Source organism: Salvelinus alpinus, chromosome 27 (genome assembly GCF_045679555.1).
Source record: "Salvelinus alpinus chromosome 27, SLU_Salpinus.1, whole genome shotgun sequence".
In the NCBI taxonomy this organism is placed as follows: Eukaryota; Metazoa; Chordata; class Actinopteri; order Salmoniformes; family Salmonidae; genus Salvelinus; species Salvelinus alpinus.
This window is the reverse complement of record NC_092112.1, coordinates 9,006,541-9,034,050: the sequence shown is the minus strand read 5'-3', so window position 1 is coordinate 9,034,050 and position 27,510 is coordinate 9,006,541. Positions and strand designations below refer to the sequence as shown.

At 43.9% G+C, this 27,510-nt stretch overlaps 1 protein-coding gene across 4 annotated transcripts in view; it reads right to left on the bottom strand.

The window, feature by feature from the left end:
• Positions 1 to 27,510, bottom strand: part of LOC139555937 (low density lipoprotein receptor adapter protein 1-like) — a 116,820-nt gene that overhangs the window by 12,915 nt on the left and 76,395 nt on the right. For all 4 annotated transcript variants that reach the window (XM_071369337.1, XM_071369338.1, XM_071369339.1 and 1 more), the window contains exon 4: positions 297 to 411. In XM_071369337.1, coding sequence (XP_071225438.1) covers positions 297 to 411 — 115 coding nt within the window. The remainder of the gene's footprint in view (positions 1 to 296; positions 412 to 27,510) is intronic.

The window sequence follows — 27,510 nt, the reverse complement described above, 5'->3', positions numbered from 1 at the left end:
TAACATAATTTGATTTTGGTTCGCAAGTAGCTACAGTACCACAAGATGGCGCCAGACACCATTGTCATTTCAGATGTAAACATCTACAGTGAGAATTGTTCTGCATTGGAAACATTATTTCAACGATTGGTAACTTCTCGTGTTTCCCTAACGACGTATAAAGATAGAAATTAACATTTTACTTCATCAGTGTTTAATTCTGATATTCAGCCATGTTGTCTGGGTTCATTATCAAACGTTATCAACAGTGACGGAAAGTGAAAAGTGTTTTGAGCTAGCGCCCACTTGTCACTTACGATCTTCTTCTTGTGGCAGAGGAAGGCGTGGCACTCGAGGGTCTCATCGAACTGAATCTGGGAAACGTAGGCAAACACTTTGTCCTGGGTTTTATCTGCAGTACAGTAGGAGATTCTGCAGGAGGGGAGAACAATACAACTCCCATCAGCCCATGGGGTCTAGGGTATGGACAAACCTTCCCCTGGCTACATATACAGTATATTTTCAGATGTTTCAACTAGTTCAATGGAGAAAAGAGATATCCATTGGTGACGATCAATTCATTGAACATTTACACGTTATCTTCATCACAAGAAGTTTAATCACATTTTTTATAAAACATTTTCCATGATAATTTGATTTGTAACGAAAGTATATTGTATCCTCATCTATCTCTGCCCTACAGACCCCATGCCATCCATCCCAGTTAGAGAGAGACAGATATAGGATGAGTTTTAAACTAGTAACTCCACTACTGCTCTTTCTAACAGCAGCAGGTCAATCACAGCAGGCCAATCACAGCAGGGTGTGAAGGGGAAGTCATGAATATTAAGTAGGCCATAGATCACAGATGGACCTATATACAGTGGGGAGAACAAGTATTTGATACACTGCCGATTTTGCAGGTTTTCCTACTTACAAAGCATGTAGAGGTCTGTAATTTTTTATCATAGGTACACTTCAACTGTGAGAGACAGAATCTAAAACAAAAATCCTGAAAATCACATTGTATGATTTTTAAGTAATTCATTTGCATTTTATTGCATGACATAAGTATTTGATCACCTACCAACCAGTAAGAATTCCGTCTCTCACAGACCTGTTAGTTTTTCTTTAAGAAGCCCTCCTGTTCTCCACTCATTACCTGTATTAACTGCACAACTCGTTACCTGTATAAAAGACACCTGTCCACACACTCAATCAAACAGACTCCAACCTCTCCACAATGGCCAAGACCAGAGAGCTGTGTAAGGACATCAGGGATAAAATTGTAGACCTGCACAAGGCTGGGATGGGCTACAGGACAATAGGCAAGCAGCTTGGTGAGAAGGCAACAACTGTTGGCGCAATTATTCGAAAATGGAAGAAGTTCAAGATGACGGTCAATCACCCTCGGTCTGGGGCATCAATGATCATGAGGAAGGTGAGGGATCAGCCCAGAACTACACGACAGGACCTGGTCAATGACCTGAAGAGAGCTGGGACCACAGTCTCAAAGAAAACCATTAGTAACACACTACGCCGTCATGGATTAAAATCCTGCAGCGCACGCAAGGTCCCCCTGCTCAAGCCAGCGCATGTCCAGGCCCGTCTGAAGTTTGCCAATGACCATCTGGATGATTCAGAGGAGGAATGGGAGAAGGTCATGTGGTCTGATGAGACAAAAATAGAGCTTTTTGGTCTAAACTCCACTCGCCGTGTTTGGAGGAAGAAGAAGGATGAGTACAACCCCAAGAACACCATCCCAACCCGTGAAGCATGGAGGTGGAAACATCATTCTTTGGGGATGCTTTTTTGCAAAGTGGACAGGACGACTGCACCGTATTGAGGGGAGGATGGATGGGGCCATGTATCGTGAGATCTTGGCCAACAACCTTCCCTCAGTAAGAGCATTGAAGATGGGTCGTGGCTGGGTCTTCCAGCATGACAACGACCCGAAACACACAGCCAGGGCAACTAAGGAGTGGCTCCGTAAGAAGCATCTCAAGGTCCTGGAGTGGCCTAGCCAGTCTCCAGACCTGAACCCAATAGAAAATCTTTGGAGGGAGCTGAAAGTCCGTACTGTCCAGCAACAGCCCCGAAACCTGAAGGATCTGGAGAAGGTCTGTATGGAGGAGTGGGCCAAAATCCCCGCGGCAGTGTGTGCAAACCTGGTCAAGATATACAGGAAATGTATGATCTCTGTAATTGCAAACAAAGGTTTCTGTACCAAATATTAAGTTCTGCTTTTCTGATGTATCAAATACTTATGTCATGCAATGAAATGCAAATTAATTATTTAAAAATCATACAATGTGATTTTCTGGATTTTTGTTTTAGATTCCATCTCTCACAGTTGAAGTGTACCTATGATAAAAAATTACAGACCTCTACGTGCTTTGTAAGTAGGAAAACCTGCAAAATCGGCAGTGTATCAAATACTTGTTCTCCCCACTGTATATATATATATATATATATATATATATATATATATATATATCTATATATATATATAGTACACTACTTTTGACCAGGGCCCTATAGTGATTAGGGTGCCATTTGGGACGAAAATCTGACTAATCACAGAGCAGAGCAGAAAAGAACTGAACAAATCACTAAAGCTTTACAGTCTTAAAACCTCATTACTAAATCTTATGCTGTCTTGTCAAATCTCTAAAACCTCTGAAGAAGGCTTAGAAAGAAATTAATTCATTACCAGTTAATCATTATTGGCGCCCAGGGGCCTTATGTATCTAGGAGTAAGAGTTCCGATCTAGGATCAGGCCCCCCCCCCCTGTCCATATAATCTTTTTAATTGTGATCTAAAACGCAAACCTGATCCAAGATCAGCACTCTTTAGCTGTGTAACTAATTATCACCCCAGTTTGAACAACAGCCAACAAAAACAAAAACGAAGATTAACTATTTATTGACGCCATGTTCAAAACAATATTAACTACATTACCGATCCCGGCATACATAAATTGTATACCTGGTCTATGGGAATAATTTATATTCAACTTTCAGAAAACCTATTGTCATGCAGCAAATCCACAGAAAGCCATGGTGATTGGTTGGTTTTAAAGGCCATGATGAGTGGTTGGTTTTAAAGGCCATGATGAGTGGTTGGTTTTAAAGACCATGGTGAATGGTTGGTTCTAAAGGCCATGGTGAGTGGTTGGTTTTAAAGGCCATGGTGAGTGGTTGGTTTTAAAGGCCATGGTGAGTGGTTGGTTTAAAAGGCCATGGTGAGTGGTTGGTTTTAAAGGCCATGGTGAGTGGTTGGTTTTGAAGGCCATGGTGAGTGGTTGGTTCTAAAGGCCATGGTGAGTGGTTGGTTCTAAAGGCCATGGTTAGTGGTTGGTTCTAAAGGCCATGGTGATTGGTTGGTTCTAAAGGCCATGGTGATTGGTTGGTTTTAAAGGCCATGGTGAGTGGTTGGTTCTAAAAGCCATGGTGATTGGTTGGTTCTAAAGGCCATGGTGAATGGTTGGTTCTAAAGGCCATGGTGAGTGGTTGGTTCTAAAGGCCATGGTGATTGGTTGGTTTTAAAGGCCATGGTGAGTGGTTGGTTCTAAAAGCCATGGTGATTGGTTGGTTCTAAAGGCCATGGTGAATGGTTGGTTCTAAAGGCCATGGTGAATGGTTGGTTTTAAAGGCCATGGTGAGTGGCTGGTTCTAAAGGCCATGGTGAGTGGCTGGTTCTAAAGGTCTATCTAAAAGCCATGGTGAGTGGCTGGTTCTAAAGGCCATGGTGAGTGGCTGGTTCTAAAGGTCTATCTAAAAGCCATGGTGAGTGGCTGGTTCTAAAGGCCTATCTAAAAGCCATGGTGAGTGGCTGGTTCTAAAGGCCTATCTAAAAGCCATGGTGAGTGGCTGGTTCTAAAGGCCATGGTGAGTGGCTGGTTCTAAAAGCCATGGTGAATGGCTGGTTCTAAAGGTCTATCTAAAAGCCATGGTGAGTGGCTGGTTCTAAAGGCCTATCTAAAAGCCATGGTGAGTGGCTGGTTCTAAAGGCCTATCTAAAAGCCATGGTGAGTGGCTGGTTCTAAAGGCCATGGTGAGTGGCTGGTTCTAAAGGACTATCTAAAAGCCATGGTGAGTGGCTGGTTCTAAAGGCCTATCTAAAAGCCATGGTGAGTGGCTGGTTCTAAAGGCCATGGTGAGTGGCTGGTTCTAAAGGACTATCTAAAAGCCATGGTGAGTGGCTGGTTCTAAAGGCCATGGTGAGTGGCTGGTTCTAAAGGACTATCTAAAAGCCATGGTGAGTGGCTGGTTCTAAAGGACTATCTAAAAGCCATGGTGGGTGGCTGGTTCTAAAGGCCATGGTGAGTGGCTGGTTCTAAAGGACTATCTAAAAGCCATGGTGAGTGGCTGGTTCTAAAGGCCATGGTGAGTGGCTGGTTCTAAAGGACTATCTAAAAGCCATGGTGAGTGGCTGGTTCTAAAGGACTATCTAAAAGCCATGGTGAGTGGCTGGTTCTAAAGGCCATGGTGAGTGGCTGGTTCTAAAGGACTATCTAAAAGCCATGGTGAGTGGCTGGTTCTAAAGGACTATCTAAAAGCCATGGTGAGTGGCTGGTTCTAAAGGCCATGGTGAGTGGCTGGTTCTAAAGGACTATCTAAAAGCCATGGTGAATGGCTGGTTCTAAAGGCCTATCTAAAAGCCATGGTGAATGGCTGGTTCTAAAGGCCATGGTGAGTGGCTGGTTCTAAAGGACTATCTAAAAGCCATGGTGAATGGCTGGTTCTAAAGGCCATGGTGAGTGGCTGGTTCTAAAGGACTATCTAAAAGCCATGGTGAGTGGCTGGTTCTAAAGGCCTATCTAAAAGCCATGGTGAGTGGCTGGTTCTAAAGGCCATGGTGAGTGGCTGGTTCTAAAGGACTATCTAAAAGCCATGGTGAGTGGCTGGTTCTAAAGGCCTATCTAAAAGCCATGGTGAATGGCTGGTTCTAAAGGCCTATCTAAAAGCCATGGTGAGTGGCTGGTTCTAAAGGCCATGGTGAGTGGCTGGTTCTAAAGGACTATCTAAAAGCCATGGTGAGTGGCTGGTTCTAAAGGCCATGGTGAGTGGCTGGTTCTAAAGGACTATCTAAAAGCCATGGTGAGTGGCTGGTTCTAAAGGCCTATCTAAAAGCCATGGTGAGTGGCTGGTTCTAAAGGCCATGGTGAGTGGCTGGTTCTAAAGGACTATCTAAAAGCCATGGTGAGTGGCTGGTTCTAAAGGCCATGGTGAGTGGCTGGTTCTAAAGGACTATCTAAAAGCCATGGTGAGTGGCTGGTTCTAAAGGACTATCTAAAAGCCATGGTGAGTGGCTGGTTCTAAAGGCCATGGTGAGTGGCTGGTTCTAAAGGACTATCTAAAAGCCATGGTGAGTGGCTGGTTCTAAAGGCCATGGTGAGTGGCTGGTTCTAAAGGACTATCTAAAAGCCATGGTGAGTGGCTGGTTCTAAAGGACTATCTAAAAGCCATGGTGAGTGGCTGGTTCTAAAGGCCATGGTGAGTGGCTGGTTCTAAAGGACTATCTAAAAGCCATGGTGAGTGGCTGGTTCTAAAGGACTATCTAAAAGCCATGGTGAGTGGCTGGTTCTAAAGGCCATGGTGAGTGGCTGGTTCTAAAGGACTATCTAAAAGCCATGGTGAATGGCTGGTTCTAAAGGCCTATCTAAAAGCCATGGTGAATGGCTGGTTCTAAAGGCCATGGTGAGTGGCTGGTTCTAAAGGACTATCTAAAAGCCATGGTGAATGGCTGGTTCTAAAGGCCATGGTGAGTGGCTGGTTCTAAAGGACTATCTAAAAGCCATGGTGAGTGGCTGGTTCTAAAGGCCTATCTAAAAGCCATGGTGAGTGGCTGGTTCTAAAGGCCATGGTGAGTGGCTGGTTCTAAAGGACTATCTAAAAGCCATGGTGAGTGGCTGGTTCTAAAGGCCTATCTAAAAGCCATGGTGAATGGCTGGTTCTAAAGGCCTATCTAAAAGCCATGGTGAGTGGCTGGTTCTAAAGGCCATGGTGAGTGGCTGGTTCTAAAGGACTATCTAAAAGCCATGGTGAGTGGCTGGTTCTAAAGGCCATGGTGAGTGGCTGGTTCTAAAGGACTATCTAAAAGCCATGGTGAGTGGCTGGTTCTAAAGGACTATCTAAAAGCCATGGTGAGTGGCTGGTTCTAAAGGCCATGGTGAGTGGCTGGTTCTAAAGGACTATCTAAAAGCCATGGTGAGTGGCTGGTTCTAAAGGCCATGGTGAGTGGCTGGTTCTAAAGGACTATCTAAAAGCCATGGTGAGTGGCTGGTTCTAAAGGACTATCTAAAAGCCATGGTGAGTGGCTGGTTCTAAAGGCCATGGTGAGTGGCTGGTTCTAAAGGACTATCTAAAAGCCATGGTGAGTGGCTGGTTCTAAAGGCCATGGTGAGTGGCTGGTTCTAAAGGACTATCTAAAAGCCATGGTGAGTGGCTGGTTCTAAAGGACTATCTAAAAGCCATGGTGAGTGGCTGGTTCTAAAGGCCATGGTGAGTGGCTGGTTCTAAAGGACTATCTAAAAGCCATGGTGAGTGGCTGGTTCTAAAGGACTATCTAAAAGCCATGGTGAGTGGCTGGTTCTAAAGGCCATGGTGAGTGGCTGGTTCTAAAGGACTATCTAAAAGCCATGGTGAATGGCTGGTTCTAAAGGCCTATCTAAAAGCCATGGTGAATGGCTGGTTCTAAAGGCCATGGTGAGTGGCTGGTTCTAAAGGACTATCTAAAAGCCATGGTGAATGGCTGGTTCTAAAGGCCTATCTAAAAGCCATGGTGAGTGGCTGGTTCTAAAGGCCATGGTGAGTGGCTGGTTCTAAAGGACTATCTAAAAGCCATGGTGAGTGGCTGGTTCTAAAGGCCATGGTGAGTGGCTGGTTCTAAAGGACTATCTAAAAGCCATGGTGAGTGGCTGGTTCTAAAGGACTATCTAAAAGCCATGGTGAGTGGCTGGTTCTAAAGGCCATGGTGAGTGGCTGGTTCTAAAGGACTATCTAAAAGCCATGGTGAGTGGCTGGTTCTAAAGGCCATGGTGAGTGGCTGGTTCTAAAGGACTATCTAAAAGCCATGGTGAGTGGCTGGTTCTAAAGGACTATCTAAAAGCCATGGTGAGTGGCTGGTTCTAAAGGCCATGGTGAGTGGCTGGTTCTAAAGGACTATCTAAAAGCCATGGTGAGTGGCTGGTTCTAAAGGACTATCTAAAAGCCATGGTGAGTGGCTGGTTCTAAAGGCCATGGTGAATGGCTGGTTCTAAAGGACTATCTAAAAGCCATGGTGAGTGGCTGGTTCTAAAGGCCATGGTGAGTGGCTGGTTCTAAAGGACTATCTAAAAGCCATGGTGAATGGCTGGCCTTTAGAACCAGTCTAAACAAAGCTCACTAAAGCATTCTATAGGAGGACCGTTGACATCTTCCCACTGATCCATACAACACATGTCCCAAATGGCACCCTATTCCCTATGGGTTCTGGTCAAAAGTAGTGCACTATAAAGGGAATATGTTGCCATTTGGAATGCAGATATATAGTGAATGCATTAGATCTTTCTTCTTTAAGTGGACTATAGAAAGCTACAGGGAGTGGTATTGATCCATCCACTTCCCAAATGGCACCCTATTCCCTATATAGTGCACTACTTTAGACCAGAACCCTATTCCTTATATAGTACACTACTTTAGACCAGAGCCCTATTCCTTATATAGTGCACTACTTTTGACCAGAACCCATAGGGAATAGGGTGCCATTTGGGACACACCCCTAAGATGGCTTCCTTATGCAGAGTGTTGGAGGTTACACAGGCAAAGGCTATGGATAGATAATAGCTGTGTATATTAAGTAGACAACAGAGACAGAGTTTGATCCTCTCCTTCCATAGTCTTCTGGCGTTATATAAACCCTTTAGTCATAGCAACCAGCGTGCAGGTTGGAGTCATAACCACACTGCTGTAGTCATAGCAGCCAGTCATAACCACACTGTTTTCTGTAGTCATAGCAGCCGGTCATAACCACACTGTTTTCTGTAGTCATAGCAGCCAGTCATAACCACACTGCTGTAGTCATAGCAACCAGCGTGCAGGTTGGAGTCATAACCACACTGTTTTCTGTAGTCATAGCAACCAGCGTGCAGGTTGGAGTCATAACCACACTGTTTTCTGTAGTCATAGCAACCAGCGTGCAGGTTGGAGTCATAACCACACTGTTTTCTGTAGTCATAGCAGCCGGTCATAACCACACTGCTGTAGTCATAGCAGCCAGTCATAACCACACTGTTTTCTGTAGTCATAGCAGCCAGTCATAACCACACTGTTTTCTGTAGTCATAGCAGCCAGTCATAACCACACTGTTTTCTGTAGTCATAGCAGCCAGTCATAACCACACTGTTTTCTGTAGTCATAGCAGCCAGTCATAACCACACTGTTTTCTGTAGTCATAGCAGCCAGTCATAACCACACTGTTTTCTGTAGTCATAGCAGCCAGTCATAACCACACTGTTTTCTGTAGTCATAGCAGCCGGTCATAACCACACTGTTTTCTGTAGTCATAGCAGCCAGTCATAACCACACTGTTTTCTGTAGTCATAGCAGCCAGTCATAACCACACTGTTTTCTGTAGTCATAGCAGCCAGTCATAACCACACTGTTTTCTGTAGTCATAGCAGCCAGTCATAACCACACTGTTTTCTGTAGTCATAGCAGCCGGTCATAACCACACTGTTTTCTGTAGTCATAGCAGCCGGTCATAACCACACTGTTTTCTGTAGTCATAGCAGCCAGTCATAACCACACTGTTTTCTGTAGTCATAGCAGCCAGTCACAACCACACTGTTTTCTGTAGTCATAGCAGCCAGTCATAACCACACTGCTGTAGTCATAGCAGCCAGTCATAACCACACTGTTTTCTGTAGTCATAGCAGCCAGTCATAACCACACTGCTGTAGTCATAGCAGCCAGTCATAACCACACTGTTTTCTGTAGTCATAGCAGCCAGTCATAACCACACTGCTGTAGTCATAGCAGCCAGTCATAACCACACTGTTTTCTGTAGTCATAGCAGCCAGTCATAACCACACTGCTGTAGTCATAGCAGCCAGTCATAACCACACTGTTTTCTGTAGTCATAGCAGCCAGTCATAACCACACTGCTGTAGTCATAGCAGCCAGTCACAACCACACTGTTTTCTGTAGTCATAGCAGCCGGTCATAACCACACTGTTTTCTGTAGTCATAGCAGCCAGTCATAACCACACTGTTTTCTGTAGTCATAGCAGCCAGTCATAACCACACTGTTTTCTGTAGTCATAGCAGCCAGTCATAACCACACTGTTTTCTGTAGTCATAGCAGCCAGTCATAACCACACTGTTTTCTGTAGTCATAGCAGCCAGTCATAACCACACTGTTTTCTGTAGTCATAGCAGCCAGTCATAACCACACTGTTTTCTGTAGTCATAGCAGCCAGTCATAACCACACTGTTTTCTGTAGTCATAGCAGCCGGTCATAACCACACTGTTTTCTGTAGTCATAGCAGCCGGTCATAACCACACTGTTTTCTGTAGTCATAGCAGCCAGTCATAACCACACTGTTTTCTGTAGTCATAGCAGCCAGTCACAACCACACTGTTTTCTGTAGTCATAGCAGCCAGTCATAACCACACTGCTGTAGTCATAGCAGCCAGTCATAACCACACTGTTTTCTGTAGTCATAGCAGCCAGTCATAACCACACTGCTGTAGTCATAGCAGCCAGTCATACCACACTGTTTTCTGTAGTCATAGCAGCCAGTCATAACCACACTGCTGTAGTCATAGCAGCCAGTCACAACCACACTGTTTTCTGTAGTCATAGCAGCCAGTCATAACCACACCGTTTTCTGTAGTCATAGCAGCCAGTCATAACCACACTGTTTTCTGTAGTCATAGCAGCCAGTCATAACCACACTGTTTTCTGTAGTCAAAGCAGCCAGTCATAACCACACTGCTGTAGTCATAGCAGCCAGTCATAACCACACTGTTTTCTGTAGTCATAGCAGCCGGTCATAACCACACTGTTTTCTGTAGTCATAGCAGCCAGTCATAACCACACTGCTGTAGTCATAGCAGCCAGTCATAACCACACTGTTTTCTGTAGTCATAGCAGCCGGTCATAACCACACTGTTTTCTGTAGTCATAGCAGCCAGTCATAACCACACTGTTTTCTGTAGTCATAGCAGCCAGTCATAACCACACTGTTTTCTGTAGTCATAGCAGCCAGTCATAACCACACTGTTTTCTGTAGTCATAGCAGCCAGTCATAACCACACTGTTTTCTGTAGTCATAGCAGCCAGTCATAACCACACTGTTTTCTGTAGTCATAGCAGCCGGTCATAACCACACTGTTTTCTGTAGTCATAGCAGCCAGTCATAACCACACTGTTTTCTGTAGTCATAGCAGCCGGTCATAACCACACTGTTTTCTGTAGTCATAGCAGCCGGTCATAACCACACTGTTTTCTGTAGTCATAGCAGCCAGTCATAACCACACTGTTTTCTGTAGTCATAGCAGCCAGTCATAACCACACTGTTTTCTGTAGTCATAGCAGCCAGTCACAACCACACTGTTTTCTGTAGTCATAGCAGCCAGTCATAACCACACTGCTGTAGTCATAGCAGCCAGTCATAACCACACTGTTTTCTGTAGTCATAGCAGCCAGTCATAACCACACTGCTGTAGTCATAGCAGCCAGTCATAACCACACTGTTTTCTGTAGTCATAGCAGCCAGTCATAACCACACTGCTGTAGTCGTAGCAGCCAGTCATAACCACACTGTTTTCTGTAGTCATAGCAGCCAGTCATAACCACACTGCTGTAGTCATAGCAGCCAGTCATAACCACACTGTTTTCTGTAGTCATAGCAGCCAGTCATAACCACACTGCTGTAGTCATAGCAGCCAGTCACAACCACACTGTTTTCTGTAGTCATAGCAGCCAGTCATAACCACACCGTTTTCTGTAGTCATAGCAGCCAGTCATAACCACACTGTTTTCTGTAGTCATAGCAGCCAGTCATAACCACACTGTTTTCTGTAGTCATAGCAGCCAGTCATAACCACACTGCTGTAGTCATAGCAGCCAGTCACAACCACACTGTTTTCTGTAGTCATAGCAGCCAGTCATAACCACATCGTTTTCTGTAGTCATAGCAGCCAGTCATAACCACACTGTTTTCTGTAGTCATAGCAGCCAGTCATAACCACACTGTTTTCTGTAGTCAAAGCAGCCAGTCATAACCACACTGCTGTAGTCATAGCAGCCAGTCATAACCACACTGTTTTCTGTAGTCATAGCAGCCGGTCATAACCACACTGTTTTCTGTAGTCATAGCAGCCAGTCATAACCACACTGCTGTAGTCATAGCAGCCAGTCATAACCACACTGTTTTCTGTAGTCATAGCAGCCGGTCATAACCACACTGTTTTCTGTAGTCATAGCAGCCAGTCATAACCACACTGTTTTCTGTAGTCATAGCAGCCAGTCATAACCACACTGTTTTCTGTAGTCATAGCAGCCAGTCATAACCACACTGTTTTCTGTAGTCATAGCAGCCAGTCATAACCACACTGTTTTCTGTAGTCATAGCAGCCAGTCATAACCACACTGTTTTCTGTAGTCATAGCAGCCAGTCATAACCACACTGTTTTCTGTAGTCATAGCAGCCAGTCATAACCACACTGTTTTCTGTAGTCATAGCAGCCAGTCATAACCACACTGTTTTCTGTAGTCATAGCAGCCGGTCATAACCACACTGTTTTCTGTAGTCATAGCAGCCAGTCATAACCACACTGTTTTCTGTAGTCATAGCAGCCAGTCATAACCACACTGTTTTCTGTAGTCATAGCAGCCAGTCACAACCACACTGTTTTCTGTAGTCATAGCAGCCAGTCATAACCACACTGCTGTAGTCATAGCAGCCAGTCATAACCACACTGTTTTCTGTAGTCATAGCAGCCAGTCATAACCACACTGCTGTAGTCATAGCAGCCAGTCATAACCACACTGTTTTCTGTAGTCATAGCAGCCAGTCATAACCACACTGCTGTAGTCATAGCAGCCAGTCATAACCACACTGTTTTCTGTAGTCATAGCAGCCAGTCATAACCACACTGTTTTCTGTAGTCATAGCAGCCAGTCATAACCACACTGTTTTCTGTAGTCATAGCAGCCAGTCATAACCACACTGCTGTAGTCATAGCAGCCAGTCACAACCACACTGTTTTCTGTAGTCATAGCAGCCAGTCATAACCACACCGTTTTCTGTAGTCATAGCAGCCAGTCATAACCACACTGTTTTCTGTAGTCATAGCAGCCAGTCATAACCACACTGTTTTCTGTAGTCATAGCAGCCAGTCATAACCACACTGCTGTAGTCATAGCAGCCAGTCATAACCACACTGTTTTCTGTAGTCATAGCAGCCGGTCATAACCACACTGTTTTCTGTAGTCATAGCAGCCAGTCATAACCACACTGCTGTAGTCATAGCAGCCAGTCATAACCACACTGTTTTCTGTAGTCATAGCAGCCGGTCATAACCACACTGTTTTCTGTAGTCATAGCAGCCAGTCTTAACCACACTGTTTTCTGTAGTCATAGCAGCCAGTCATAACCACACTGTTTTCTGTAGTCATAGCAGCCGGTCATAACCACACTGTTTTCTGTAGTCATAGCAGCCAGTCATAACCACACTGTTTTCTGTAGTCATAGCAGCCGGTCATAACCACACTGTTTTCTGTAGTCATAGCAGCCGGTCATAACCACACTGTTTTCTGTAGTCATAGCAGCCAGTCATAACCACACTGTTTTCTGTAGTCATAGCAGCCGGTCATAACCACACTGTTTTCTGTAGTCATAGCAGCCAGTCATAACCACACTGTTTTCTGTAGTCATAGCAGCCGGTCATAACCACACTGTTTTCTGTAGTCATAGCAGCCAGTCATAACCACACTGTTTTCTGTAGTCATAGCAGCCGGTCATAACCACACTGTTTTCTGTAGTCATAGCAGCCAGTCATAACCACACTGTTTTCTGTAGTCATAGCAGCCAGTCATAACCACACTGTTTTCTGTAGTCATAGCAGCCAGTCATAACCACACTGTTTTCTGTAGTCATAGCAGCCAGTCATAATCACACTGTTTTCTGTAGTCATAGCAGCCAGTCATAACCACACTGTTTTCTGTAGTCATAGCAGCCAGTCATAACCACACTGTTTTCTGTAGTCATAGCAGCCAGTCATAACCACACTGTTTTCTGTAGTCATAGCAGCCAGTCATAACCACACTGTTTTCTGTAGTCATAGCAGCCGGTCATAACCACACTGTTTTCTGTAGTCATAGCAGCCAGTCATAACCACACTGTTTTCTGTAGTCATAGCAGCCAGTCATAACCACACTGCTGTAGTCATAGCAGCCGGTCATAACCACACTGTTTTCTGTAGTCATAGCAGCCAGTCATAACCACACTGTTTTCTGTAGTCATAGCAGCCAGTCATAACCACACTGTTTTCTGTAGTCATAGCAGCCAGTCATAACCACACTGTTTTCTGTAGTCATAGCAGCCGGTCATAACCACACTGTTTTCTGTAGTCATAGCAGCCAGTCATAACCACACTGTTTTCTGTAGTCATAGCAGCCAGTCATAACCACACTGCTGTAGTCATAGCAGCCAGTCATAACCACACTGTTTTCTGTAGTCATAGCAGCCAGTCATAACCACACTGTTTTCTTTAGTCATAGCAGCCAGTCATAACCACACTGTTTTCTGTAGTCATAGCAGCCAGTCATAACCACACTGTTTTCTGTAGTCATAGCAGCCGGTCATAACCACACTGTTTTCTGTAGTCATAGCAGCCAGTCATAACCACACTGCTGTAGTCATAGCAGCCAGTCATAACCACACTGTTTTCTGTAGTCATAGCAGCCAGTCATAACCACACTGTTTTCTGTAGTCATAGCAGCCAGTCATAACCACACTGATTTCTGTAGTCATAGCAGCCAGCGTGCAGGTTGGAGTCATAAACACACTGATTTCTTATTATCTTATTTCCTATTTTTCGATCCAGTTGAGGCTGTATGCAGGTTGGCCTAACCAGGCTGTATCCTAGAGCTGGAGTCAGGCGTCAACTAAGGAGACAGGTCAGTGTGTAGAGAACAGGTTGGCCTAACCAGGCTGTAACCTAGAGCTGGAGTCAGGCGTCAACTCAGGAGACAGGTCAGTGTGTAGAGAACAGGTTGGCCTAACCAGGCGGTATCCTAGAGCTGGAGTCAGGCGTCAACTCAGGAGACAGGTCAGTGTGTAGAGAACAGGTTGGCCTAACCAGGCTGTATCCTAGAGCTGGAGTCAGGCGTCAACTAAGGAGACAGGTCAGTGTGTAGAGAACAGGTTGGCCTAACCAGGCTGTATCCTAGAGCTGGAGTCAGGCGTCAACTAAGGAGACAGGTCAGTGTGTAGAGAACAGGTTTGACCTAACCAGGCTGTATCCTAGAGCTGGAGTCAGGCGTCAACTAAGGAGACAGGTCAGTGTGTAGAGAACAGGTTTGACCTAACCAGGCCGTATCCTAGAGCTGGAGTCAGGCGTCAACTAAGGAGACAGGTCAGTGTGTAGAGAACAGGTTTGACCTAACCAGGCCGTATCCTAGAGCTGGGCGATATGGACAAACATTCATATCACGATAAACTGACTGAATTACAATGATGACGATAAATAAAACCTTTATAACATTAATGTGCACCAAGTTATTTTTCTTATATTACCCTTAAAACTACTACTACTACTTTGAATATTGTGGGTATCAAGGTAACAATCACCCATATTATTAACAAATATATTTCATTTCAAACTTAGAGGGGCCCTGTAGGATATTTATCGTAATGAACAATATCAGCAAAATGTCCACGTTTACTGTTTGGTTTCGTGGGTGATGATAATCTTTCGGTTTAATCATCCGTGACCATTTACATGATCATTCCTTTTCAATCCAAACTGGTAAGAAGGCAAAACAATATCCTTGTTGTGGTCTGAAAGTGTGTTTGAATTCATATTCAGTTGCCATAAAGGTCAGTTGATGGTACTCCGATGCTTCAGTATTTATGCTGCAGTAGTTTGTGTCGGGGGGCTAGGGTCAGTTGGTTACCTGGAGTACTTCTCCTGTCTTATCCAGTGTCCTGTGTGAATTTAAGTATGCTCTCTCTAATTCTCTCGTTCTCTCTTTCTCTCTGAGAACCTGAGCCCTAGGACCATACGTCAGGACTACCGGGCATGATGACACCTTGCTGTCCCCAGTCCGCCTGGCCTTGCTGCTATTCCAGTTTCAACTGTTCTGCCTGTGGTTACGGAACCCCTACCTGTCCCAGACCTGCTGTTTTCAACTCTTAATGATCGGCTATGAAAAGCCAACTGAGATTTATTCCTGATTATTATTTGACCATGCTTGTCATTTATGAACATTTTGAAAATCTTGGCTCTCTCTAATTTTCTCCTTCTCTCTTTCTTTCTCTCGGAGGACCTGAGCCCTAGGACCATACGTCGGGACTACCGGCCGTGGTGACTCCTTGCTGTCCCCAGTCCGCCTGGCCTTGCTGCTATTCCAGTTTCAACTGTTCTGCCTGCGGTTATGGAACCCCTACCTGTCCCAGACCTGCTGTTTTCAACTCTTAATGATCGGCTATGAAAAGCCAACTGAGATTTATTCTTGATTATTATTTGACCATGCTTGTCATTTATGGAAATTTTGAAAATCTTGGCTCTCTCTAATTTTCTCCTTCTCTCTTTCTTTCTCTCGGAGGACCTGGGCCCTAGGACCATGCGTCGGGACTGCCGCCCGTGGTGACTCCTTGCTGTCCCCAGTCCGCCTGGCCTTGCTGCTATTCCAGTTTCAGCTGTTCTGCCTGCGGTTATGGAACCGCCACCTGTCCCAGACCTGTTGTTTTTCAACTCTTGATGATCGGCTATGAAAAGCCAACTGAAAATTATTCATGATTATTATTTGACCATGCTTGTCACTTATGAACATTTTTGAACATCTTGGCATAGTTCTGTTATAATCTCCACCCGGCACAGCCAGAAGAGGACTGGCCACCCCTCATAGCCTGGTTCCTCTCTAGGTTTCTTCCTAGGTTTTGGCCTTTCTAGGGAGTTTTTCCTAGCCACCGTGCTTCTACACCTGCATTACTAGCTGTTTGGGGTTTTAGGCTGGGTGTCTGTACAGCACTTCGAGATATTAGCTGATGTACGAAGGGCTATATAAAATAAAATTGATTGATTGATTGATTCAGAGACTGTGTGACTGCCTGCTGAGGCTAGCTCTAGCTAGCTAGTTAGCTCTGTTCTGTCTAACTAAAGACAGTACAGTAGGCTGTTGACTCCCTGCTGAGGCTGGCTCTAGCTAGCTAGTTAGCTCTGTTCTGTCTTACCAAAGACAGTACAGTAGGCTGTTGACTGTTTGCTGAGGCTGGCTCTAGCTAGCTAGTTAGCTCTGTTCTGTCTTACCAAAGACAGTACAGTATGAAGATAGGCTAAAATGGCTTCTCCAATAGAAATCCCAGATCACACTTTTAGGCGATGTCATGGCAACGTTGGCTAGCTAAACCCCATGCGTAGGAACACGTAAATCGGGGTCTAAAGTTTGTCTTGCACCGAACTGCGCTTGTGATGGCCATAAAATCAAAGACCCTCCTTCAATATAAAGTTGTTTTGACAAAAAATGAAAAGGTGTCATTTTGTCACTTTCACAAGATTGGAGTAATAACATGTTCCGCTACTTGAGACATCAGCTCCAATCTAGGTTGTGGCTTTCTATTTCGAGAAGACTAAGGAAGAATTTCTCAGCTCTCTCATTGACTTCTCAAACCCCAAACGGGTCTGTTTCGCAAGCGTTCACGGAAGTCTCACAACGTTGCGCCTCTGGGTTTAGAAACTCTGTGGTCTTAATCTGCTCCAACTAGCTCTGCTCTAGCTAGCTCTGCTCTGTTCTGCTCTAGCTAGCTCTGCTCTGTTCTGCTCTAGCTAGCTCTGCTCTGTTCTGCTCTGCTCTGCCTAGCCCTGCTCTGTTCTGCTCTAGCTAGCTCTGCTCTGTTCTGCTCTGCTCTGCCTAGCCCTGCTCTGTTCTGCTCTAGCTAGCTCTGCTCTGTTCTGCTCTGCTCTGCCTAGCCCTGCTCTGTTCTGCTCTAGCTAGCTCTGTTCTGTTCTAGCTAGCTAGCCCTGCTCTGTTCTGCTATAGCTAGCTCTGTTCTGTTCTAGCTAGCTAGCCCTGCTCTGCTCTGTTCTGTTCTAGCTAGCTAGCCCTGCTCTGCTCTAGCTAGCTCTGTTCTGTTCTACTCTGCTCTGCCTAGCCCTGCTCTGTTCTGCTCTAGCTAGCTCTGTTCTGTTCTAGCTAGCTAGCCCTGCTCTGTTCTGCTCTAGCTAGCTCTGTTCTGTTCTACTCTGCTCTGCCTAGCCCTGCTCTGTTCCGCTCTAGCTAGCTCTGTTCTGTTCTAGCTAGCTAGCTCTGTTCTGTTCTACTCTGCTCTGCCTAGCCCTGCTCTGCCCTGCCTAGCCCTGCTCTGTTCTGCTCTAGCTAGCTAGCTATGCTCTGTTCTGTTCTAGCTAGCTAGCTCTGCTCTGTTCTGCTCTAGCTAGCTAGCTCTGCTCTAGCTAGCTAACTCTGTTCTACTCTGCTCTAGCTAACTCTGTTCTACTCTGCTCTAGCTAACTCTGTTCTACTCTGCTCTAGCTAACTCTGTTCTACTCTGCTCTAGCTAACTCTGTTCTACTCTGCTCTAGCTAACTCTGTTCTACTCTGCTCTAGCTAACTCTGTTCTACTCTACTCTGGCTAGCTCTGCTCTGTTCTGCTCTAGCTAGCTAGCTCTGCTCTGCTCTGGCTAGCTCTGTTCTGTTCTAGCTAACTAGCGCTGCTCTACTCTACTCTGCTCTGGCTAGTTAGCTCTTGCTCTGCTCTACTCAGCTCTGGCTAGCTAACTCTGTTCTACTCTGCTCTAGCAAACTCTGTTCTACTCTGCTCTAGCAAACTCTGTTCTACTCTGCTCTAGCAAACTCTGTTCTACTCTGCTCTAGCAAACTCTGTTCTACTCTGCTCTAGCAAACTCTGTTCTACTCGGCTCTAGCAAACTCTGTTCTACTCGGCTCTAGCAAACTCTGTTCTACTCGGCTCTAGCAAACTCTGTTCTACTCTGCTCTAGCAAACTCTGTTCTACTCTGCTCTAGCAAACTCTGTTCTACTCTGCTCTAGCAAACTCTGTTCTACTCTGCTCTAGCAAACTCTGTTCTACTCTGCTCTAGCAAACTCTGTTCTACTCTGCTCTAGCAAACTCTGTTCTACTCTGCTCTAGCAAACTCTGTTCTACTCTGCTCTAGCAAACTCTGTTCTACTCTGCTCTAGCTAACTCTGTTCTACTCTGCTCTAGCAAACTCTGTTCTACTCTGCTCTAGCTAACTCTGTTCTACTCTGCTCTAGCTAACTCTGTTCTACTCTGCTCTAGCTAACTCTGTTCTACTCTGCTCTAGCTAACTCTGTTCTACTCTGCTCTAGCTAACTCTGTTCTACTCTGCTCTGGCTAGCTCTGCTCTGTTCTGCTCTAGCTAGCTAGCTCTGCTCTGTTCTGCTCTAGCTAGCTAGCTCTGCTCTACTCTACTCTGCTCTGGCTAGTTAGCTCTTGCTCTCCTCTAGCTAACTAACTCTGTTCAACTTTGCTCTAGCTAGCTAACTCTGCTCTAGCTAACTCTGTTCTGTTCTACCAAATATTTGTTTAACTAACCCAAGATTGACAACAGCCTGTTGTTTCCAATGGGTGGAAAAAATAATATATTTCACTGTGACCTGCTGCTGCTGACTATCAGGTGAGGCAGTTGCTGAGTGAGTGAATGGTGGGGAGGACCGGAGGGGGTTCGTGTGTATTGAGAGAGCACTGCAGTATGCAGCTCAGTCCACTATTGGCTGAGTCATGTGGAGTGAGAGGAGACCGAGCAGTACACATCATGACAACTTTTACCAGCTGTAGGTTGGCTATTTAACTTGGCAATATGCGCGAGTGTACATTTGAAATGGGAGTTATGGAACTCCCTTGCGTGGTTCGGTTATGGGGAAAAGTCCTCAGTGAAACTGACATTAACATGTGGAGCGTGGCCATGTTTAATTAATTACATTGAAAGTTATCGAAGCTCTATCGCAATTGCCGACCAGTTGTTAGGATGCATTAGATTAACGGTAACATTAGTCAGATTAGGCGACAGGTAAACTAAAATAAATAAAACACTGGCTGTTGTTGACAAGCATATTCACATACAGTAGAAGTCGGAAGTTTACATACACCTTGGCAAAATACATTTAAGCTCTCTTTTTCACAATTCCTGACATTTAATCCTAGTAAAATATTCCCTGTTTAAAGTCAGTTAGGATCACCACTTTATTTTAAGATTGTGAAATGTCAGAATAATAGCAGAGAGAATTATTTATTTCAGCTTTTATTTCTTTCATCACATTCCCAGTGGGTCAGAAGTTTACATACACTCAAATAGTATTTGGTAGCATTCATTGCCTTTAAATTGTTGAACTTGGGTCAAACGTTTCGGGTAGCCTTCCACAAGCTTCCCACAATAAGTTGGGTGCATTTTGTCCCATTCCTCCTGACAGAGCTGGTGTAACTGAGTCAGGTTTGTAGGCCTCCTTGCTCGCACACGCCTTTTCAGTTCTGCCCACACATTTTCTGTATGATTGAGGTCAGGGCTTTGTGATGGCCACTCCAAGACCTTGACTTTGTTGTCCTTCAGCCATTTTGCCACAACTTTTGAAGTATGCTTGGGGTCATTGTCCATTTGGAAGACCCATTTGCGACCAAGCTTTAACTTCCTGACTAATGTCTTGAGATGTTGCTTCAATATATCCACATAATTTTCCATCCTCATGATGCCATCTATTTTGTGAAGTGCACCAGCCCCTCCTGCAGCAAAGCACCCCCACAACATGATGCTGCCACCCCCGTGCTTCACGGTTGGGATGGTGTTCTTCGGCTTGCAAGCCTCCCCCTTTTTCATCCAAACAAAACGACGGTCATTATGGCCAAACAGTTCTATTTTTGTTTCATCAGACCTGAGGACATTTCTCCAAAAAGTACAATCTTTGTCCCCAGTTGCAAACCGTAGTCTGGCGGTTTTGGAGCAGTGGCTTCTTCCTTACTGAGCGGCCTTTCAGGTTATGTCGATATAGGACTCGTTTTACTGTGGATATAGATACTTTTGTACCTGTTTCCTCCATCGTCTTCACAAGGTCCTTTGCTGTTGTTCTGGGATTGATTTGCACTTTTCGCACCAAAGTACGTTCATCTCTAGGAGACAGAACGCGTCTCCTTCCTGAGCGGTATGACGGCTGCGTGGTCCCATGGTGTTTATACTTGCGTACTATTGTTTGTACAGATGAACATGGTACCTTCAGGCATTTGGAAATTGCTCCCAAGGATGAACCAGACTTGTGCAGGTCTACAATTGTTTTTCTGAGGTCTTGGCTGATTTCTTTTGATTTTCCCATGATGTCAAGCAAAGAGGCACTGAGTTTGAAGGTAGGCCTTGAAATACATCAACAGGTACACCTCCAATTGACTCAAATTATGTCAATTAGCCAATCAGAAGCTTCTAAAGCCATGACATTATTTTCTGGAATTTTCCAAGCTGTTTAAAGGCACAGTCAACTTAGTGTATGTAAACTTCTGACCCACTGGAATTGTGATACAGTGAATTATAAGTGAAATAATCTGTCTGTAAACAATTATTGGAAAAATTACTTGTGTCATGGACGAAGTAGATGTCCTAACCGACTTGCCAAAACTATAGATTGTTAACAAGACATTTGTGGAGTGGTTGAATAATGAGTTTGAATTACTCCAACCTAAGTGTTTGTAAACTTCCGACTTCAACAGTATTATTAATATTTAATTCAGTGATTGAAATTATGACCCCATCCTCAGAATCCTATTCAGGCAGGGAAACACTTCTTACTTATTAATCGCTTCGCTATTCATGGGGGAAAAATTGTGTCTGTTCATTTGAACTAAGCAAGCTGCTAGATAAGTTTACATCTTGCCTACATTTTGCCTAGGCAATTGTAGATTATCTGAAGATGTAGGCCTATCAGGGGCTTGTGTTTATGGTTGTGGTTAAATAAGGTCATGTGTTTATGGTTGTGGTTAATTAAGGTCATGTGTTTATGGTTGTGGTTAATTAAGGTCATGTGTTTATGGTTGTGGTTAAATAAGGTCATGTGTTTATGGTTGTGGTTAATTAAGGTCATGTGTTTATGGTTGTGGTTAATTAAGGTCATGTGTTTATGGTTGTGGTTAATTAAGGTCATGTGTTTATGGTTGTGGTTAAATAAGGTCATGTGTTTATGGTTGTGGTTAATTAAGGTCATGTGTTTATGGTTGTGGTTAAATAAGGTCATGTGTTTATGGTTGTGGTTAATTAAGGTCATGTGTTTATGGTTGTGGTTAATTAAGGTCATGTGTTTATGGTTGTGGTTAATTAAGGTCATGTGTTTATGGTTGTGGTTAAATAAGGTCATGTGTTTATGGTTGTGGTTAAATAAGGTCATGTGTTTATGGTTGTGGTTAATTAAGGTCATGTGTTTATGGTTGTGGTTAATTAAGGTCATGTGTTTATGGTTGTGGTTAAATAAGGTCATGTGTTTATGGTTGTGGTTAAATAAGGTCATGTGTTTATGGTTGTGGTTAAATAAGGTCATGTGTTTATGGTTGTGGTTAAATAAGGTCATGTGTTTATGGTTGTGGTTAAATAAGGTCATGTGTTTATGGTTGTGGTTAATTAAGGTCATGTGTTTATGGTTGTGGTTAAATAAGGTCATGTGTTTATGGTTGTGGTTAATTAAGGTCATGTGTTTATGGTTGTGGTTAATTAAGGTCATGTGTTTATGGTTGTGGTTAAATAAGGTCATGTGTTTATGGTTGTGGTTAAATAAGGTCATGTGTTTATGGTTGTGGTTAATTAAGGTCATGTGTTTATGGTTGTGGTTAATTAAGGTCATGTGTTTATGGTTGTGGTTAATTAAGGTCATGTGTTTATGGTTGTGGTTAAATAAGGTCATGTGTTTATGGTTGTGGTTAAATAAGGTCATGTGTTTATGGTTGTGGTTAATTAAGGTCATGTGTTTATGGTTGTGGTTAAATAAGGTCATGTGTTTATGGTTGTGGTTAAATAAGGTCATGTGTTTATGGTTGTGGTTAAATAAGGTCATGTGTTTATGGTTGTGGTTAAATAAGGTCATGTGTTTATGGTTGTGGTTAATTAAGGTCATGTGTTTATGGTTGTGGTTAAATAAGGTCATGTGTTTATGGTTGTGGTTAAATAAGGTCATGTGTTTATGGTTGTGGTTAAATAAGGTCATGTGTTTACGGTTGTGGTTAAATAAGGTCATGTGTTTATGGTTGTGGTTAAATAAGGTCATGTGTTTATGGTTGTGGTTAAATAAGGTCATGTGTTTATGGTTGTGGTTAAATAAGGTCATGTGTTTATGGTTGTGGTTAAATAAGGTCATGTGTTTATGGTTGTGGTTAAATAAGGTCATGTGTTTACGGTTGTGGTTAAATAAGGTCATGTGTTTATGGTTGTGGTTAATTAAGGTCATGTGTTTATGGTTGTGGTTAAATAAGGTCATGTGTTTATGGTTGTGGATAAATAAGGTCATGTGTTTATGGTTGTGGTTAATTAAGGTCATGTGTTTATGGTTGTGGTTAATTAAGGTCATGTGTTTATGGTTGTGGTTAAATAAGGTCATGTGTTTATGGTTGTGGTTAAATAAGGTCATGTGTTTATGGTTGTGGTTAATTAAGGTCATGTGTTTATGGTTGTGGTTAAATAAGGTCATGTGTTTATGGTTGTGGTTAAATAAGGTCATGTGTTTATGGTTGTGGTTAAATAAGGTCATGTGTTTATGGTTGTGGTTAAATAAGGTCATGTGTTTATGGTTGTGGTTAATTAAGGTCATGTGTTTATGGTTGTGGATAAATAAGGTCATGTGTTTATGGTTGTGGTTAAATAAGGTAATGTGTTTATGGTTGTGGTTAAATAAGGTCATGTGTTTATGGTTGTGGTTAAATAAGGTCATGTGTTTATGGTTGTGGTTAATTAAGGTCATGTGTTTATGGTTGTGGTTAATTAAGGTCATGTGTTTATGGTTGTGGTTAATTAAGGTCATGTGTTTATGGTTGTGGTTAAATAAGGTCATGTGTTTATGGTTGTGGTTAAATAAGGTCATGTGTTTATGGTTGTGGTTAAATAAGGTAATGTGTTTATGGTTGTGGTTAATTAAGGTCATGTGTTTATGGTTGTGGTTAAATAAGGTCATGTGTTTATGGTTGTGGTTAAATAAGGTCATGTGTTTATGGTTGTGGTTAAATAAGGTCATGTGTTTATGGTTGTGGTTAAATAAGGTCAAACCGTATGACTTTGTTGTTGCTCAAACATCATCAAAACAATAAGCTGTAATTATTAAAGGAGTCACCACTGCTTTTACACAAAGGACCTGCTTCCAATGACATGTGTTTGGGTTTCTATTAGACATGAAACAGAGAGAAACAGAGAGGGAGAGAGAGAGACAAGGAGAGAGAGAGACAAGGAGAGGGAGACAGAGAGAAACAGAGAGAGAGAGAGAGAGACAATGAGAGAGAGAACGATAAATAACAAATGCTTTTTAGTTCTGCTGGGAGAATAGTACGGGTTCATGCTTCTCTATGATAACCAGAGGCCTTGGGGGACTCATTGTGTGTGTGTGTGTCTCTGTGTCTCTGTGTCTCTGTGTGTGTGTGTGTGTGTGTGTGTGTGTGTGTGTGTGTGTGTGTGTGTGTGTGTGTGTGTGTGTGTGTGTGTGTGTGTGTGTGTGTGTGTGTGTGTGTGTGTGCGTGCGTGCGTGCGTCTCCGTCATTAACTCCTCTGTCCAACAACAAGCGTGTGATAACCTCGCTCAGATCTCTCCCAGTGTTTCTAGCTGCGTCTCTGATGAGCAGCGTGACCCAAATAGCAATGCCCAAGACACCCCAAATATATCATATAATAACCCCCATATGCAGTATTGGTTCAGCTTAGTGTTATATATACTGGGAAGTGAGGAGAAGATGGCCTAAATACATGTATGCTGCTGATAAAAATCTAGAAGTGTGATACACCGGATTTGAGTAGCTATAACATGTCTTGTCTGTGTCACAAGTATTGCACAGGACAAGTGGATTGGATGGTAAAATAACTGTACGGTACTTCCAAGAATCTACCTGTCTGAAAAAAAACGTCTAACAGCAACAGTCTGTGCCAAACATTGAGAGACAAGATTATACTCAATCCACATGAATCTACATCACATCTATGTAATAATATAATATAATGGAATCCAGGTCAACTAGGAAAGGAGTTTTGTTTTAGTAAAAATGTGAATAAATAATCTGAATCTTATCACACACACACACACACACACACACACACACACACACACACACACACACACACACACACACACACACACACACACACACACACACACACACACACACACACACACACACACACACACACACACACAGCGGTCTGCATTGTATCCTCTGGAGTGTGACGTTCAAACAGACTAAAGAGGATCCATCATTCCAGTGCTTTGATTCCAGCCTGGAGGTGAAGGGGGGGGGAGGATGGGGGGGGGGGGGGGGGTGAATGGGGGGGGGGGTGAATGGGGGGGGGGGGGGGGGGGTTCTGCTTCCAACTTCAAACAGACCTGATGATGAGTCAACCGAACACACACTGAGAGAAGAGCCTTTTCAAATGATAGAATAACATCAGGGAACTCAGTCCACAACCAGCCTGACTAACCTATAACATCAGGGAACTCAGTCCACAACCAGCCTGACTAACCTATAACATCAGGGAACTCAGTCCACAACCAGCCTGACTAACCTATAACATCAGGGAGCTCAGTCCACAACCAGCCTGACTAACCTATAACATCAGGGAACTCAGTCCACAACCAGCCTGACTAACCTATAACATCAGGGAACTCAGTCCACAACCAGCCTGACTAACCTATAACATCAGGGAACTCAGTCCACAACCAGCCTGACTAACCTATAACATCAGGGAACTCAGTCCACAACCAGCCTGACTAACCTATAACATCAGGGAACTCAGTCCACAACCAGCCTGAATAACCTATAACAGCAGGGAACTCAGTCCACAACCAGCCTGATTAACAGAAGACTAAACATCAGAATTCATTATGACTCAAATAACCGATGAGGCCCATAGTCATTTTATCGGTTTCAGCATGCACAGGTAAGGAGAGGAGAGGACAGGACAGGAGAGGACAGGACAGGAGAGGACAGGACAGGAGTGGACAGGACAGGAGAGAGAGAGAGAGAGAGTGAGGAGAATATCAACTAAAGGAAATGTTTGTTTAAATTGTCAAGGCTGAGGATGTTTTCCCTCCCTTCCATCCCTGCTCCCCTCTATTCTCCTCTCCTCCTCTAGATTACAGTTGTTTCTATCCCCTCTATTCTCCTCTCCTCCTCTAGATTACAGTTGTTTTCTATCCCCTCTATCCTCATCTCCTCCTCTAGATTACAGTTGTTTTCTATCCCCTCTATTCTCCTCTCCTCCTCTAGATTACAGTTGTTTCTATCCCCTCTATTCTCCTCTCCTCCTCTAGATTACAGTTGTTTTCTATCCCCTCTATTCTCCTCTCCTCCTCTAGATTACAGTTGTTTCTATCCCCTCTATTCTCATCTCCTCCTCTAGATTACAGTTGTTTTCTATCCCCTCTATTCTCCTCTCCTCCTCTAGATTACAGTTGTTTCCCCTCCCTTCTATCCCTGCCTCCCCTCTATTCTCCTCTCCTCCTCTAGATTACAGTTGTTTTCTATCCCCTCTATTCTCCTCTCCTCCTCTAGATTACAGTTGTTTTCTATCCCCTCTATTCTCCTCTCATCCTCTAGATTACAGTTGTTTCCCCTCCCTTCTATCCCTGCCTCCCCTCTATTCTCCTCTCCTCCTCTAGATTACAGTTGTTTTCTATCCCCTCTATTCTCCTCTCCTCCTCTAGATTACAGTTGTTTCTATCCCCTCTATTCTCCTCTCCTCCTCTAGATTACAGTTGTTTTCTATCCCCTCTATTCTCCTCTCATCCTCTAGATTACAGTTGTTTCTATCCCCTATCCTCCTCTAGATTACAGTTGTTTTCTATCCCCTCTATTCTCCTCTCCTCCTCTAGATTACAGTTGTTTTCTATCCCCTCTATTCTCCTCTCCTCCTCTAGATTACAGTTATTTTCTATCCCCTCTATTCTCATCTCCTCCTCTAGATTACAGTTGTTTTCTATCCCCTCTATTCTCATCTCCTCCTCTAGATTACAGTTGTTTTCTATTCCCTCTATTCTCCTCTCCTCCTCTAGATTACAGTTGTTTTCTATCCCCTCTATTCTCCTCTCCTCCTCTAGATTACAGTTGTTTTCTATCCCCTCTATTCTCCTCTCCTCCTCTAGATTACAGTTGTTTTCTATCCCCTCTATTCTCATCTCCTACTCTAGATTACAGTTGTTTTCTATCCCCTCTATTCTCATCTCCTACTCTAGATTACAGTTGTCAGCTTTTCTTTTCTTTCCACAGTCTCAGTGTTTGTTTTCCATCTCTCGTTCAAGCCTGGCCTGTGGTGATTCTCACAACCTTGGATACACACAATTAAGATACACACACACACACACACACACACACACTCATTAAAAAATACAGAGACACAATTATACACACAATAATTTACAAACACACACTTACACATGCGCACACACAGTACACGTAGTGTAAACACACACACAATTCATCCCTCAAATACACAGAATCCACCACTCAAAGCATTGACATAGATTGAGCGGAAGAGAGAAGAAGAGAGAGGGGTGGGGGAGAGAGGAGGGTGGGGTGGGGGGAGAGAGAGGGGGGGGGTGTGATAATGTGGATCAACCCTTCATCAAACTAAACCGTCCTTTTGGACTTCCTGGCTGGTCACATGACCAGTCTTAGCATGTGCACAGGAGAGGGCCATTAATACTGGGCAATGTGGGGGACCTTAGAGCTGGTTGTCAGATGTACAGAGAGGGGAGATAAGAGGAGAGGAGGAGCAGAGAAGAGAAGAGGAGAGGGGGAGGATTAGAGGAAGAGAGGAGAGGGGGATGATTAGAGGAGGAGAGGAGAGGGGGATGATTAGAGAAGGAGAGGAGAGGAGAGGGGGGTGATTAGCGAAGGAGAGGAGGGGGATGATTAGAGGAGGAGAGGAGAGGGGGATGATTAGAGGAGGAGAGGAGAGGGGATGATTAGAGGAGGATGATTAGAGGAAGAGAGGAGAGGGGTGTGATTAGAGGAGGAGAGGAGAGGGGGATGATTAGAGAAGGAAAGGAGAGGGGATGATTAGAGGATGAGAAGGGATGATTAGAGGAGGAGAGGAGAGGGGGATGATTAGAAGAGGA